Source organism: Rhinolophus ferrumequinum, chromosome 7 (assembly GCF_004115265.2).
Source record: "Rhinolophus ferrumequinum isolate MPI-CBG mRhiFer1 chromosome 7, mRhiFer1_v1.p, whole genome shotgun sequence".
NCBI classification, from domain to species: Eukaryota; Metazoa; Chordata; class Mammalia; order Chiroptera; family Rhinolophidae; genus Rhinolophus; species Rhinolophus ferrumequinum.
In genome coordinates, this window is record NC_046290.1 from 56749225 (window position 1) to 56767130 (window position 17906).

The 17906-nt window shown below is 32.6% G+C and overlaps 1 protein-coding gene across 2 annotated transcripts in view; it reads left to right on the forward strand.

Moving 5' to 3' along the window:
• Positions 1-17906, forward strand: part of RASA1 (RAS p21 protein activator 1) — a 99979-nt gene that overhangs the window by 67671 nt on the left and 14402 nt on the right. For both annotated transcript variants that reach the window (XM_033109929.1, XM_033109930.1), the window contains exons 10-17: positions 3009-3129; positions 3904-4060; positions 10909-10996; positions 13123-13200; positions 14767-14924; positions 15496-15572; positions 16952-17124; positions 17442-17601. In XM_033109929.1, the coding sequence (XP_032965820.1) occupies positions 3009-3129; positions 3904-4060; positions 10909-10996; positions 13123-13200; positions 14767-14924; positions 15496-15572; positions 16952-17124; positions 17442-17601 (1012 nt within the window). The remainder of the gene's footprint in view (positions 1-3008; positions 3130-3903; positions 4061-10908; positions 10997-13122; positions 13201-14766; positions 14925-15495; positions 15573-16951; positions 17125-17441; positions 17602-17906) is intronic.

Genomic DNA, 17906 nt, shown 5'->3' on the forward strand with positions numbered 1-17906 from the left:
CAACGCTCATATTTTTGTTGGAAAGTACAGTCTTCTTTGCTCCGTAAGTGTAAAATACGGTTTATGCTTAGGTTTATAAACAATTAGAATGATCAATATGGTAAATTTTTAATTTCTACATTATATGTCTCCTTTCAATAACCTTTGGCTTCAAATTACCTTTTGTCCATTTACAAATCATATGAAGTAAATTTTGGTGCATTTGGACATATGCATTTTGGTGATCCATTTTAAATGGATCCCTCTGACTGTTGTGCATTGTTAAGGAGACAAATCATGAAGTAAATTTTTCACAAACATGAAAATTTAGAGAATAGTCTCATTTCCTTTTATCAAAACAGGATAATCTAAATTCTTGTCACAAAATATTGCATGATGAAGTCCTTCCCATTGACTAACAAATGGGAACACCATATGTATTCCCTTTTCCCCCTAGAAATGTATAGTTCACTCAGTAATTCTTTTGAGAAAATTTACCAAGGATATCATTATCATCTGAAGAATTACAGTCTGAGATTTTGCTTATCAAAATCAATTTTAGCATAACACTAGATTCCAGAGTGCTGCCATCTGTTTTTTCCATTCATCTTCTGATTCTTTTAATAATTGTAGAACATGTTCCTTTGTCAGTATTTTCTCGTTACTATTATGAGCAGAAAATTAAGAGTCCTGCATTTATTCAACTGTGTTCAATGAAAGCTAATAAAAAGACAACAAATACAGTTTTCTGTACTTCTTTAAAAGATGATGCAATACTTGGCACAATCGTAAAAGAAAAAAAGCCAAAGGGTGATGCAATAGAGATGGTTTATTTTACTATCTCATCATCCTCTAGGCCAGGGGTTGGCAAACTTGTTATGGAAAGAGCCAGATAATAACTATTTTAGGTTGTATGGTGCATTTCCTCTCTGTCTCAACTCCTAAATGCTGCCCCTGTGGTGTGAAAGCAGCCACAGAGGTTATCAAAGAATGAGTGTGGCTGTGTTCCAGTAGAACTCTATCTCCCCAATCAGTGGGCTGAATTTGGCACATGTACCATGGTTTGCCAACTCCTGCTCTTTAGCATATACTTGGGAATAATTGTTGAGTAATGATGAAATGGTTCCTAGGATGATGAAACAGCAGAAAGTTTCAAGATACAGGAAAAGTGAGATTCATGAGAATCTCATATCTCAGAAAAGGATCAAATGGACCCATGAAATCTTTAATAAGAAAGTCATAAAAATACTAATCCTTGCTAATAGTTAAACTGCTCAAAAAAGAAACTGAACAACTAAAATTGAGTCCATGTACCCTGATGGTAACACTGAAGATTGATTTATTTTGGAAAGATATATTCTTCCTGATGTCATATGTCTTTTTGTTATTGGTGGGGGGAGGGTAGCAGTTAAGACATATGCATTCCTAAAAATCACAATGGTATGTAAAGTCATGCAATAAGACCACAGGGTAATGGGAAGAGTGTGGGTGGGGCCCCAACACTCAAAAGCTTCATTGGTGACACACAAAGATAAGCCAAAGAAAAATGTAGCATAGTTTTTATATGTTAAATGGTTAAGAAATATATAAACTACAATAAATATGGTACTTTACCTTTAAAAAGATCTGGTTTACTTATGGAAGTGGTCATTGGGAGTGTTTTGAATATTATGAAGTGGTGAAAGGAGGATTCTCCAAAATCAGATGGCAGGTGGCGTTATAACACTTGGTGAACTGAGGGGGATCTGAGGTGTTTTGTGTATCCCCACATATCTCCGATCAGCTGCGTGCAGTTTTCTGCATTCACCTAGCATTTCTTGCAAACATATTTGTACATAAACATACATGAATTTGTTTTATGCTTAAATTGTTTTCTTAATTTATCTCTTATGTTAGGACAAAAACAGCGTTATTTGCTGTAAAACACAACAAAACTAACTGTACAGTAGTCCTCTCTCATCTGTGGGGGATACATTTCAAGACCCCCAGTGGATGCCTGAACCTGCAGATGTACTGATTTTTCCAACACATACATACCTGTGGTAAAGTTTAGTTTATAAATTAGGCACAGCAAGAGATTAACAATAATTAATAACAAAATAAAACAGTTATAACAATATACTGTAATAAAAGTTATGTGGATGTAGTCTCTCCCTCAAAATATCTTATTGTATGGTACTCACCCTTCTTGCGATGATGTGAGATTATACAACGCCTACATGATGAGATGAAGTGAGGTGAATGACAGCAACTGTGACATAATATTAGACTACTACGGTGTTTCCCTGAAAGTAAGACCTAGCAGGACAGTCAGCTCTAATGCGTCTTTTGGAGCAAAAATTAACATAAGACCGGGTCTTATGTATATAATGTAAGACCCGGTCTTATATTACAGTAAAATAAGATCAGGTCTTATATTAATTTTTGCTTCAAAAGATGCATTAGAGCTGATTGTCCTGCTAGGTCTTACTTTCAGGGAAACACAGTATAAGCGTTACTTGAATACAAGCTCTGAGATACCTCAACAGTCGATCTTATAACTGGGATGGCTAATGGGTGGGTGGAGGAGGGTACAGCACGATACACTGGATGATGGGATAATTCACATCTCAGGCGGAATGGAGTGGGATGAGCGAGAATCCATCAGCTACTCAAAACAATGTGCAGTTTGAAACATGAATTGTTTTATTTCTGGAATTTAACATTTTTGGACAGTGGTTGACCATGGGTGACTAAAACTACAGAAAGCGAAACTACAGAATGGGGAGTGGGGAAACTACTGTATTTTTTAAAATAACTTATTAGTTGTCTGTGTTCACGAGAAATGGTAAGGAAACCTTTTTGAGAATTTGTTTGGAAAGCGAAGGATCTCTTACTATATGTGTTACATTTTTTCAGATTTTAGTACTTAAAGCATTTTTTAATGTCTAGACAGACACATAACCTGGTTTTTAATTGGTAGTTTAGTAGATTTTACTTAATTTCCATCAAGAATTCATGAAGCAATTGTAATACTTTTAAAAATACAGGATCAAGAACAAGTACTTAATGATGCAGTGGATGGTAAGGAAATCTATAATACAATTCGTCGAAAAACAAAGGATGCCTTTTATAAAAATATTGTTAAAAAAGGTTATCTTCTAAAAAAAGGTAAGTGTAAATTTTTAAGGGTAAAGATTCAATTTTAGTATTTTATCGTTTACAATGGAAGCATTTTAAATATTGGGCCTAAAACTTATCATTAAGATATGTATTTAACAAGTTGTTTTGCCCTATCTTATTAGTAATTGGCTTTTGTTAGAGCTTTTATCTAAGCATCCTATAAATTCTAGTCTGGGTATGTAAGTCCACATTTCCAAGCAGAGTTTTAGGAAACAAGCTTATATATTTCCAAGTATGTCTTTAATTCCTGAGATCAGTTCCAGTGCAAAGTATTTGATTCTTTGCCCCCTCCCTACTCCATAGTCTTTTTTTTTAAAGTGAAACTTCTTATGGCACTTGACTCATTCATGGTATTGATGTTTTTATTGTATAGATTTGCCTTAATTTGACATTAAGGAAATGTTGGGGGGTTGGAGGGACACAGGGTTAGTGGAAGAGTTTTTTCCTTTTTTTTTTCTTACGGCTGAAAAGGAATTACTTCTAGACAAGAATTTTAAAGAGCTTATTGTAATGAAATTTCCAAAGATGTAGTTTAGGTACCCTTGTCGTTTACTCTGTGATTCATTAAAAAACAAGCAATATAACAAAAGTTATTTTTCTACAGATAAATTACATATTCTTTTTTTAAAGGGTTAGTGCGTTCTTTGCAATACAAATTGAAATACATTCTTTATTTTCAGGAGTAATTTTTATGATTTTAATATATATGACTTCACAATTCACCATTTAGCTAAGGGAAACCTTTTTTTTTTTTTTTAACAGGCAAAGGAAAACGATGGAAAAATTTATATTTTATCTTAGAGGGCAGCGATGCCCAACTTATTTATTTTGAGAGTGAAAAACGAGCTACAAAACCAAAAGGATTAATAGATCTCAGTGTATGTTCTGTCTATGTTGTTCATGATAGTCTCTTTGGCAGGTAAGAAATTGGTTTTATATCTCTTTTTGTAGTTGTTTTGTTAATAAAATAGTGGGTATATTCAGATCAATTTTGATAGCCCTAAAATCATCTAAAAATGTCAGATTTACTTTCTGGGGTAATTTTTGTCATCCTTCCTTACTTTAGACTCAAACCTATGCATAAAATTCTTTTCCACTGTATTACATAGAAATCTTGGAATGACATTTCTTATGGTAAGGCTTGATCTGTATGTAGCATATTTCCTCCGTGCCCCTACCACCAATCTTTTGTGACTTACTTTGAGTGTTGTCATTTTCCCCTATTTTATCACATTCTCTGTTAACTCAGTGCATCTAATAGTACTAGGTATAGTCATTTGTACTATTAATTGGATAGTCACGTTCCTAAGAAATTTGACATTGAGAAACAATTGTAATATAAAAACAGTTGTTTCAGTAGGAAAGAGAGTATTTTAAATTTGAAATTAAAACATTTCTTAATGTTAATTTAAAAATTTTTTAAATAATGTATATAAATGTGTACGCTAAAGTTAAATCCTGAACATCACGTGGAAAATGCAGCTCTTGATTACAGCTAGTTTTTTGCTCAAGTACAGTAGCCTTTTTTTATTATCAGTAATCCATCCAGTATTATCAATAATCCATTCCAGAGTTTTTTTAGATATATTTTGATTATCTATTGTAATGATTAATAACAAATCAATTAAATGTTTTTAACAACTTGGTTTTCTGCTGCAGGATGGCATTTCTACTAAGCAAATCAAGTTTTGTCCTAATTAAATTAGTAAAACGGCAAGAAAAATACTACAGAGCAGCATCGCTGTTATTTCTTTTTTCCAAACTGTGTTTCGGAGATCACATTAATGTTACTTGTGATTTTAATAGTCAGTTTTTTAAAAATATTTAAAGTAGGTTTGGGAAATGCTGAACTGAACAAATAGTTTTCCCTACAGCAGGGTTTTTTTGAGTCTTATCTAGTGTTCATGTTGTGAATCACTAAGAGGGGAGTGTAATATGAAGTATTTTATGAATTCATTTGACCTTGATACTCTTCATGTTTTTTTCCTGAACACTTCCTAATATATCATAAAAACAGGTGTTCCAATGAACATGCCAAAAAAAGTTTCAGTCAGATAGGATTTCTTAAAATTTTTTTTCTCTCCTTTAACAGTATGGCAATCTTGGCTTTCAGATATGGTTGGATAAGACTTGTGGCTCCCTTTCATCTCTGCTCTGCCTTCCTTCATGGTACCAAGGTGACAGTACCAGAGAAAGGAGAAATCAGCATTCCCTTCAGTAACTATTGAAAATTCTGGGAATGCACTTTTGAGCCACCTCTGATACTAGTTTCTAGTCTTGGGTTACCTGAGGTAGCAAAGGAATGTGATTACCTTAAAGTGAGGGCATCAGGTGCCCAGCCCTGCCGCTGATCATCCCACCCAAATAGTGAGGATGTTCTACTGTGTGGGAGAGTGACATGGAAGATGGGGAGACAGCCACACTGTTCTTTCCCCAATACAGCTGACTTGTGCTATCAACAGTTGCAAGAGGGAAGAGATTTTAGAGACTAGCTCATTGAGATAACTGTTATGAAATCAGTGGTTCTTAAACTGAGTTTTGGAGGATGAGTATGAATTTCTTTAGATAAAGCAGTGCTTCCCAACCAGTGTGCAACGAATGTTATAGGTGTTCCTTGAAATATTGGTGGTTGTAAAGTTACTGTAATAAAAATATTAAAACAAATGTTTACATTTCAAAAATTATAATACTTGAAATTGTATGACTCCCTCTATAAACTGTTTTAGTTCATTATTTTATTGTGGAAAAGATTTGGTGCATAACTTATAGACAGAAAGCTTTCTGTAGTGGCCATACTTCACTACTTCCCTCTGACTTTTTTGTTTAGTCACCCAGATCCTCTAAATATTACTTTACTCACAGTTTTTGTTGATCATCAGTGAAGTTACTTTTTGTGTTCACATATAAAATTTAGTTTCATTTTGTTTTTATATTTTTTTCTATTAACACAGAAGTTAAAATTGTTTTTATTACTGTAAAATATATGAGGGAATTCTTGAAAAATGTAACTAATTTAGATTTTTTTTCATTGTTACATTATATTTGGCTTTAATGTACAGGTATATATTTTCCCATCATACAGGGCAATTTGGTGATTAAAACTGGCAAGTCATTAAATTCACAAGATGAAAACAGTAGCCTTAATTTTAAAAATACAACCCATTAATTAGGACACTTGATAATCAATGTATTGAATTTAGATAGCTAAATCCAGTGAGTCTTCTCTTCCTCAGCCTAAATATTGCATAAAAGTTACTGAATATTAGTGGTGCCAAGCCCACTCTGCTGGCACCATACTACCAATGAACTGTGAGCTCTAAATAAAACAGTTTCTTCTTTCTTCTCCTCCCACTCCCCAACCCCCTCCTCTCACCGATCTGTCTGTTCCTGCAGTATGAGGTTACACTTGAGAAGCTTGTTAGATCATGCAATTAATAGCTAAAGCTAAAGCAAGAGTACCTCACCCAAATTTGGAGAATTGCTTGTTTAGTCAGTTTGTATGAAAATTGCCAACTTTTTGTTTGAGGCCAAAAAAGCAAAAGAAATAGAAAAGATACCACTTTCAAATAGTATTAGATTGTGTTCAGATAGGATTATCAGTAAATGCATTGGTGAATTAAATGATGGCCTGAATGTAGATACAGAGATTACATTTTCACTGGAGACTGATTAATCTACAGATTTGAGAGAAATACTTGAAAGTAAATTATTGGTCATTCAAAGAAGTGCCAAAAGAAATTACTAAGGATGAGCTATTCAAAACAGTAAAGGAATCCTTTGAAGCCAAGAAGCTATTAAGGAAATAATATTTAAGTTTATGATCAATGATGAGGCTTCATGATAGGAACATTTAAAAGTTTTACATCAAAAATTCATTCTGGAAAATAAGCAATACAGAGATGCTCTTATATGTAAAAGTTTGTCTGTAGACCTGAATTCCACTTGAAATAATATTTTAAAATGGTGACTAATAAAATCCAAGCAGCTTTAACTGCATGCTTTCAGTTTTATGGGAGGAAATGGGATCGGAATATCACTGTACTCTTTGATGCCAAAGTGTGTAAGCTCTCCAAAGAAGAGTTTTACTAAAATATATGATCTAGAAGAAAAAAACTTTTTGCTTAATGATTCTCACTTTGCAGATTTATGAAAGAATGGGTAAACGTCCTCAAAATTAGTAGTACAACATAAAAAGATGTGTTCTGACAAGTTTTTGGATTCAAAGCAGAAATTTAACTTTGGAAAGGTGAAATTAAAAATGACTCACTAGTAATACTTATAATTTGAACAATAGGAATCTTAAAGAATTAAGACTAATAAAGCAATATCTATATAAGTTTGAGGAAAAGCTCTACCATTAGTTTGACGTACTTTATATGAACAGGTGCAATTGGATTGAAAACCTGTCTGTAGTAATCAGAAGGAAGGTCAACATTACACTTGCCAATTAAAGGAACTGCTAGAGTTAAAGAAAAATTAGGTCTTTGAAGTACAATTTAAAGAGACTGAATTATTCCTGTTCTGGTTAATACTATCAAGAAAGGAGTTTCTGTTGGGTTGTAGTGAAAAAGCAGTAAATAGACGTTTACCATTTGCTTTACAAGAGCATACCTTGCTGCTTATGCAGTTTTTTGTTGAAGGTGACTTGCAAGAATTTGAAGACATTTGAAAAAGTCTACACTATGAATTGTATTTAATGGTACCAAGTCTAACTTAATATGAAACAGTCATATTTATGGGAAGTAACACAAGTCTCTTATTTTAAAAAAGTGAGGTTTTTTCCGAAGTATGCCAGTTTACCATCAACTATATTCTTGTGTGCCTTACTGTGGAATAGTTGGGAAGCACGGAGAAAGACAGAATGCCAATGAAAACAGCACCAGCAAAGCTTATTTCAAGGATGTGAAAAGCTGTCTACTAGATAATAGGATTAGTGAAAAATAAATACCAAATTATGGATCATAGAATACAAATATCATAGCACAAAAGGGTAAATCATGGGTAAATGCTGTTATCTTTTTCTTTGCTACCCAATGTTGGCAGGTACTGAACATTTCTTGCTTTGTGTAAGCATAGACCCCAGTCTGCTGATTGACCTGTAGCATTTAGGTGAAGTCTAAAGTGAAGTTAAGCAGACCTCTGCAGTAGACTTGATTGGTGTGTATGTGCAGCCTGTGGGGAAGGAATGTTGGACAGCTCCACCTTTTTGGCTGCTTTTCCTGCCTGCTTTAATTAATTGCACAGCTGTACAAATTTTCCAGTTATTTCCAGTATTAGTAAGAGGTCTCTTAAGTACTCGTGTTTCTTTATAGGAAACCTCTGACTCTTAATAGTGCTTTTCTTTAAATAGTAACCATTTCAGAAGCACAAGATGAAAGACATTTCAGTGACACAGAGTTATTATAGTAGTTAATATGTGGGAATGTTTACACCTTTATCATTTTTTAGGCAGAATCTTTCACTGGTGCAGTAGTTATTGCTTTATCTTAATCAAGTAAGAGTTTTTTGCTAGATGTTAAATTTTAGGTTCCCAATTTTCTTTCAGCATTTTAAAGATTGTATTCTGCCTTGCAACATTTTCTTTGTCATTCTAATTGTTTCCTGTTTAGAGATAATGTATCTTTTCAAGGTACTGCATTTCATCTTTTTCTGGATGCCTTGAGATTTTTCTGTATCTTAGATTTTCAGCAGTTTAACCAAAATGTGCCTACTATACTTATTTTTTTTTTAATTTATCCTAATGTTTGTAGAGCTTCTTCAACCTCATACCTGATAACTTTTGTCAGTTTTGGAAAATTCTTGGTTAGTATCTCTTTAAACAGTTCTTCTGCCACATTCTCATGTTTTGGGATTCCCGTTACCCATTATACCTTTTTACTATGTCCCATGTGTTCCATCGTTTTCTATGTTTTTCATAATTTTTCTTCTCTGTGCCTCAGGCTGGATTTTCTTCTGTATTTCAGCTCAGTGATCTACTCTTCTGAGGTTCGATGCATTTGTTGAGGTCTTAATTTTATTTATTACAGTTTTCATTTTAAAATTTTCATGATTCTTCTTTTATAGATCCAATTATCTGGAAAAATTCTCTATTTTGTTATCTATTTTCTTAAGCTTTTTAATTACAGTATTTGTATATTGTATCTAATTGGTCTTTCTCCTTTTTTTTTTTCCTTCCCTTTTGGCTTTTCATCATTTGACCTTGACTCTTGTAATATCTACTTATGTTTGACTGAATAGTGGACATTGTGTATGAAAAACTTGAGACACTATGGATAATGTTATTGCTTTCAGAAAGGATTATTCTTCTGCCAGATAATTTAGAGTAGGCATAGTAGTTCATCTTCATTCTTTCAGGGATCCAGTGGAAGAATTGGTGAAGGCTATTTCTTTTTCCTTTTTTTTTTATTTTTTTATTTCCAAGAAAACTTTAATTTTTAAGGCTATTTCTGGTTTGCCCTTATTCTGAAGGCAGAGCTCTGCAGGGGTCTCAACTGAAAGCTTTCTCTTTTAAAGGTCCTGATACCATTTGACTCTGTCAGCATTTGACTCTGAAAAAGCTGAATGTGCTGGTTACCTTTTCAGCATCTTAGCTGCTGCTTTCTGCTCAGCATTTCAGCTTCTTGCCCAACACAGTTTAGGAATTGGCAAACACCTTGAAAGGAAGAGCTGTGGAGAATGTCAGTATCAGGCTCACCTCACTATGATCTTGGCCCTTCAAGTCTTACCTGCTTTGGTGGTTTTCCACTGACTTAACAGTTGTTTCTGGTTTTGTTTTGTTTTTGTTATCCAACTAGGAGGGTTAGTCTGATACAGAATCAGAATGTTTCAGTTTATATTTTCCATTATTTTTATGGCATTCTCAAAGCATGAAATGATGGTTCTTTATTTTTAATAAAAGCTTCTACTCGGGGTATTTTGCTATGGCCTCCTAACACTAAAGTATAAGATACAATCTTTGGTTAAGGCAAGAAATAGAAATAACATTTATTGAGTTTCAAAAACATGAAGATACTTAATATTTTGTAAACATTTTCAAGTCTAGTTAGAAAGACTAAATCTTCAAAAAAGATACAAACTACTATCTGATATTATACTTACGTGTCAAGTGAATTATAGTACCGTGCATACTATAGGTGGACAAGAACTAACATTTACTGTGCACCATTAGGTCATTTAATCCTCAGAACAAGCGTATGTATAAGTAGGTGATGTTTCCATTTTAACAGATGAGGAAAAATTGTCAGTTGTAAAAAAAAAAAAAATTGAAAATACATAAAATTATAAAAAAGAAAATTCAAATCACGTACCATCGGCTAAGATAACCACTGTACATTTTTGGCCTCAGAACATGTTTAATCATTTTCCAGTTCATATACATGTACATTCTGTGAGTTTATGGATCAGTGAGTTTAGTAACATTTTCTTTGCTTTAAAAAGTGTTTGCGTTAGCTGTGTGCAATTCTAGCATTTCTGCTTCAATTTCTTTGTAACTTTTCTATTTCTAATATCTTTACAATTAATTTGCACAGTAGTTTAATTCTTTTAATTTGAAAGATGTGTAAAATTTCAATACAAAGTTGTCTAAAATATTTGCAGCTGACATTCTTTTTAGCAATGATCTGGAACATGGAATATTCCCTACAATAAGAATTATGTAATTTTATATAAATTATGTAATAATATTGTGATTTTTTTTCTTCAAAAGTGGCATAAATGTTTTAATACTTTTGTTAAGCTTCCTAATAATTTTTTTGTTTGTATTTAAAGGCCAAACTGTTTTCAGATAGTAGTTCAGCACTTTAGTGAAGAACATTACATCTTTTACTTTGCAGGAGAAACTCCAGAACAAGCAGAGGTAAGTTAATTGTTTCTTCGATGACTGTAAACATTCATCATATGTTTTCTTTTCTTTCTTTTTTTTTTTTATTCAATTAAAGTTGACATACATATATTAGTTTCAGGTATGCAACATAGTGATAAGATATTTATATACCTTTTGCCTATGTTTTCTTTTTAACCCGAATAGAAAAATATTGCATTTAAAATAAAGGGTCAAAAAGGATGCCTGAAATCTAATCATCTTTATTTTAAGGAATGAGAACTTTCACGGGTAAAATACTTTTTTGAAAGAAATGCAGGAAAACACAGTGAAGGGTTACTAGGAATGAAAACTTCATTGTAAATTGACCTTTGAATACTCTCTGATGTTGAGTCCAACTGAGAATGCTCATTTAAAATCGTCTCTGCACAAAGGTTATAGATACTCTCAGTACAGTCGAAAGGTAAGCCAGTTAGTTTGACTAACAAGCTTGTCATTCTTCACTGGTTGAACTCCCGTCTAAAACTAGAAGTTCAGTCCTTAGAAGGAAAACTATTTTAGGAATTTTCTATTTTTCTCTTATGTCTAGATATAATGTCTAATTTGGCACTAGCCATTGATCTATGTGCAATGCCCTTCTAAAAACCTTTATTAAAATTTAAGTAATGCTGTGAAAAATAATGTGTTTAAAAAATCACCTTTTAAAAATATTTTTATTTCTTTGAACCATAATATGTCTGGGGTGCTTAGTGATATTTTATAGAAATATGGCAATATTTCTGCTTATACTCTATGGAGGAAACCTGAGGGTAGTGAAGAGGTCAGAGAAAGCGATGTTGTCCGAGATAGAAGATTATTTGCCAACCCTGTGTGAGGCAGATGCTCTTAAAACTGTGGATCCTGGTATGAGCTGCTGACACATAAATTATGAAAGTATCTTAGACTCTGGAGTAAACTTGATGAATGAAATATAATGTTTCATGGCTCATAATTGAGTATCATGATTTAAATCTTTGTAAAATATCTCAAATGCTTATTAACGTATAACACACATAAAACCTTGTTTTGTAGGTATGTGTCCCTAATTTTTAGATGAAAAGTAGGACTCAAAACATTTTGGTACCTTAGACATTTTTTTAAATGTTACAAATTGATTTAGGGAAGAAATTTAAACTTTAGTATCCTATCTTCTAGTTATTTTTACCATGTTCCTTTTTTCTAACTAAAGATGTGTTATATACCTTAATGATGTTTCAGTATGTTTTGCATGCCTCACTTAGCTGTATAAATTGAACATTTTCTTATTGTATCAATATATAGTCTTTCTATATTTGGTATTTCCAAATCCTACTAAGAAGTCCAAAAGTACCACTGGTATTTCTGATATTCGTTATTTTGGTGGCTTGTGGGATCTTTGGTTACTCTCTTCTATTTCTAAAAGCTACATTAATTGATTTGGTCTTAATTTGCTCTACTTTAAGGATGTTCTGTAAACATTGACAGAGTTCAGATTCATTGAAATAGCCAACAAACTAAAGACATAATTGAGTAAAATAATGGTATAGAGCTTCTTAAAAATATGTAATGCCAAAGTGAAATATTTAGATTTATTTTTGAATAACCTAAAATTGTTCTCTCCTTTCTCCAGAGCACTAGATAAACATTTTAAAATACAGCTGCAACTGAATTTGAATATTAAGCTGAAAAAAATTTTAATCTAATGTTGTCTTTGAAAAACTTACAAATAACCCAGATTCCCTTACACATTTATACCTATATGATGTTCTAAAGATTAGAATGCTTGTCATTAAATCAGTCATCTTATTATCCATTGGTTTTGAGTCAGCGCTTCTTTCACAAATGTATTAAGTTAAATTCTGCATTAGAGTTCCTCAAGTTTAACCGCTTAACCATACATAAACTTTATTTTTTGGGCTAATCAATGGCCACTCACTGTTACATGTAACATTAACTTAGAGATTCTACAGGAATACAGTTTTTTACAGAATTATTGTAATTGTTTTGGTCATTGTTTTACTTTTTACTAAAGTGCAGTCTAAAGAACGAAAGGACTATAATTGAATTTGAAGAAAAAAATTGAAAATTGGAAACTGAACTATTCTCTAATATATTTCTTTGAAATGCTGTTATTTTTTTTGTAGGATTGGATGAAAGGTCTGCAGGCATTCTGCAATTTACGGAAAAGTAGTCCAGGGACATCTAATAAACGCCTACGTCAGGTGAAACTTAATTTCCTTTGATTTTTGACTGTCACATTTTGTTCTATCACTTTTCTCTTTATTTTTATCTCTATATGAACTGTTTTGGGCACCACTTCAAACACTTTACAGTTCTTAAGAGAAGTTAATCTTGTCAGGCATTTTATAGCCGTGCTCCCACTTGCTTCAGTAGCAGGAGAAATACTTCTTTATGAAAGAGAGAGTTCTTTATATACTTGCTGGGTACTTAGTCCATAATGCCATCTTTTGAAGGCATACCAAGGATTTTTTTTCCCTTCCACTTAAAATAACAATACCAAACCAACACCAAGAGAAACTATTCTCTTGGGCACTTTGTTTTTTCTTAAAAAAATTATTTCGACCCATTTCAAAAAAGTAGAAGTAAAGGTACTTATTGAAAAGATCATCTGACTTAAGTACTGATCCCAGTAAACTTTTGGGTTTTTCATTTTATAGTAATTGCTTTTGAAATGTATTGCATAACTCTTAGGTAGTATCCAATCTTATTTGAAACGTTAACATGTCTTATATGTTCATTTATGGAGAGTTATGCTAGGCTCTTTCTAGATATGTAAAGTCAACTTTAAATTCTCCACTTCCTTGATTTTTTGTTTGTAGTTATCCTTAGATAATTGGGAAAAATTAGGTAATTTTAACATTCTTGGAGTTTTGAGGAAAGTTTAGTCCAATATTTATCAACCAAAGTGACTTTTATTTGTGGGAATTTCCAATAAGCTTGGTGAATTTAACATTATTTTATTGGAAGTGGATAAATGGTTATTTAGATGACTACAGTTTATATTCCCTGTAATCAAAAGACTGACCCTCCCAAGAACATTTAATTATACACATAATCACTATGTGTTCTCAAAACATATTTTAATATTTTGTAAGCAATGGAAAAGCAGATTGCATTTTTGTAGATTGTGTGAAACTTTAGCAAAGAAATTACGATTTATGGGTATAATATGGTATAGCTGTTACCTCTTGAACCTTTCTTATGTGTCACATACTCCACTGTGTGCTTTACACGTATTTGAAATCATTCCAACTTACAGTGTAAACTTTATCCTAATTTTACATCTGAAGAAGGTGAGGTTCAGAGAAACTGACTTGTCCAAGGCCACACGAGTAATAGTAGGTAAGAGGGAAGAAGACCTGATACTAGAAGATAGATGGAAGTCTAAGTTTTGGCATCAAAACTAACAAGGAACTTTGCTTCTTTTAGAATCTATATCCTTTCTGTAGAATGAAAAGGTGGAATCTGTGTTTTAAAAATATTTTATAGCTGTGGAACTCTACAGAAATAAAATCTTCCAGATCAACATTATGTAACATACGCCGTTTCGATTTGGGTGGTGACAGTTGTTTACATGTATTAATAAAGAATCATCATTTTCATTTTCTCTGAACCACGGTTTTACAGTTGAAAAGATGTATTTCATTTATGTAAGAATATAATTGGAAGAATAAATTGTAAAACAAAATTGCATTTGTAGTAATTGCTTTTGAAACCTAATGCATAATTCTTGAAATCTGGGGTAACAATTTTTGTGCTTTCTTTAGGTCAGCAGTCTTGTTTTACATATTGAAGAAGCCCATAAACTCCCAATAAAACATTTTACTAATCCGTATTGTAACATCTACCTGAACAGTGTCCAGGTAGCAAAAACTCATGCAAGGGAAGGGCAAAATCCTGTATGGTCAGAAGAATTTGTCTTTGAGTAAGTCTTATTTTATTATTACAGTCAATTCTTTTACCACAATGCATACCGCATTTTCTGTTTCTTTTATTTCTTTCCTTTCTTTCCTTTCCTTCTTTTCCTTCCCTTCCTTTCCTTTCTTTCCTTTCTGTCTGTCTGTGTGTCTGGCTTGTCTCTATATCTAAACCGTCAAGAAGATACCAAATCCAGGCATTCTAATAGTACATACATTTTTTTCCTGTTATATTTTTTCCCCTTTATTAGTAAAGTGCTATGTCTTTTGTTTTTCACCTAGTTATTAATATGAATTAGCATTATTGATAAGTCCGCAACTATTTACTAACAAAAATACAAAATGTTTGCAAAGGTTTCCAGGATTTATTTGAGGTGAAAGATGCTAGGGAAAGCATAATTTGCTTGTCTGTATTCCTGTATACCAAGCAATAAAACATGTTTTGAATCTAGTTGTAAATATAGCAAATTTGAGTTGTTTAGTAGCAAAATAGCGGCCTTATTTGATACTAGAACTAAAGGAAGTATATAATTTGATGCCAGGACGTTTTGTTAATTGTTTTTTTCCTTGCTCCTTTAGTGATCTTCCTCCTGACATCAACAGATTTGAAATTACTCTTAGTAATAAAACAAAGAAAAGCAAAGATCCTGATATATGTAAGTTGACACAGAAATTTCTTTCTAAAGTAAAAAAAGTTTTATATACTTTTAAAATAATGAAATGTAGTCTAAAATGGAAATTAAAAAATAAAATAGAAGTGCAAGTAGTATAATTTGAAAGTTTCTTTTTGTACTTCTAAAATGTATGTAAGAAAGGAAAAAAGACCAAAATGAGTAAACTCTACATACTATAACCCTAAGCCCTTAAGATTAAATTACATATGTATTCATCCTCCTCTCCCCAATGAGTAGGAAGAATAAGAAAACAGCAACAGTGGTCATCTTTCTGTGGTTCTTCCCCTACCTCCTCTTTCTACTTTTTTAGGGTTTCTTGTATACTTTGCATGTAACTGAAAAATAAACATCTATTTAAAAAAAAAATTCTTTAAATACAAGTACACTATTTATTCACTTCTGGTAGTGAAACCCTCCCAGTTTTTGATCTTAGCAGCACATCTTTTTCCAGCTTGTTGCTGAAACAGGTTGCAGTGGGATTTAGTAATTCATATTAATGTGAATTAGGTTAATACCTTCTTAAATGTCAGGCTCAGGGAAAGAAGTTATGTATTAACAGATCAAAAGCCTGAATTTTTCTCTATCTAATGTTTATTCTGTAATTTCTGTATTTAAATGCTTAACATTTTAGTGCTTCCCCATTACTTTTAAGATAAAATCCACACTCCCTCAACCCAGTAATGACATAGAAGTTCCTTTCTGATCCACTCCTCTTCCCTTTTTCTCTCACTGTATAATCTTTTGTAGAATTTCTCACTGTATAATCTTTTGAAGAATTTCTCTCTAGCTATGTAACATCTTTCTCATAACTCTTAAGTTACCCGTTAATTCTGAAAGCATCCACCATGCCTTCTATTTGGACTGCTCTCATGCTCCCCTCTCCCCGACCTCTCTTTCTCTTTCTCTCTTTTTCTGTACCTTTGTACTTAGGTACAGCTCCACATCCTGTTACAAGTCAGTTTAAGGATCAACATGTTTGGAATAGATTTTTAATCCCTACCAGCTGAATTAGATATTATTTCTCTGTACTCCAGAAGCATTAACCACTGTTATAGCACATACCACACTGGACTATAATTGATTTTTTGCCTTCTTGGCTAGATTGTGACCTCCATGTAAGTCAGAGGCTGTGTCTTAATCATGTCTGTATCCCATGTCCCTGCTTATAACAGAGTCTGGCATATAGTAAGTGTTCAGTAACTGAATAAAATACTAAGTATTGAAATTGTGATATCACTGGAAACTTCTTTAATAAAAAGCATTTAACACTATAAAGAAGACAACATAAGGAAAGTTTACTTGTGTGACAAATTATAGTGTCATCTTTTAGACAGTAATCATTTGATATTTTTCTGTCAAAGTATTTATGCGCTGCCAGTTGAGCCGGTTACAGAAAGGGCATGCTACAGATGAATGGTTTTTGCTCAGCTCTCATATACCGTTAAAAGGTATTGAACCAGGATCCCTGCGTGTCAGAGCACGATATTCTATGGAAAAAATCATGCCAGAAGAAGAATACAGTGAATTTAAAGAGGTATTAAATTATTTACCAGTCTAATTATTTATGATAGCATTAACAGAAATATTTAACTTTTAATAAAAGATCCATTAAGTTTAATGTAGTAATGCCATAGCTTAGTGGCTCACTGACAGGCAGAGGTTGAACAGCCTTGTGGTAGGATGTTGGTCTTAAGAGACAAAAATCTGTAGGCTGTAAACTCACTCTACTTTTAATAAATATAGTCAATAAAACATATCCCTAAATAACAAAAAGAACATATTTTCTGTTAATCTTAGAGAATGCTTAATGCTGTGTGTACTTTCAACAATCTTTCTTGATGTTATTTTTAGCTTATACTGCAAAAGGAGCTTCATGTAGTCTATGCTTTATCACATGTATGTGGACAGGACCGAACACTACTGGCTAGCATCCTACTGAGGATTTTTCTTCATGAAAAGCTTGAATCATTGTTGTTATGTACACTAAATGACAGAGAAATAAGCATGGAAGGTATAGTATGGAAGTGTTAGTGTGATACTTTTAAAAATGGGGTCAGTAATTAGATTGTACATATCAAGTATATGTGGATCCTGTCTTAGAATATATTAAACAGTTATATTATCTTTCAAAATAAGATATTCTGTTTTCCCTTCATTAAAAATTATAATTAGATTATCAGTTCTGATTCTTATACTGGGCTAATGTGTGGGATTGGTATTTCTGATACAAGTTTCTGTCATGGCAAATTGGTATTGGAAGCTGAAAGAAAGGGACTTCTATGTCCTGATCAATGGCTCACAATGCTTTATTAAGAG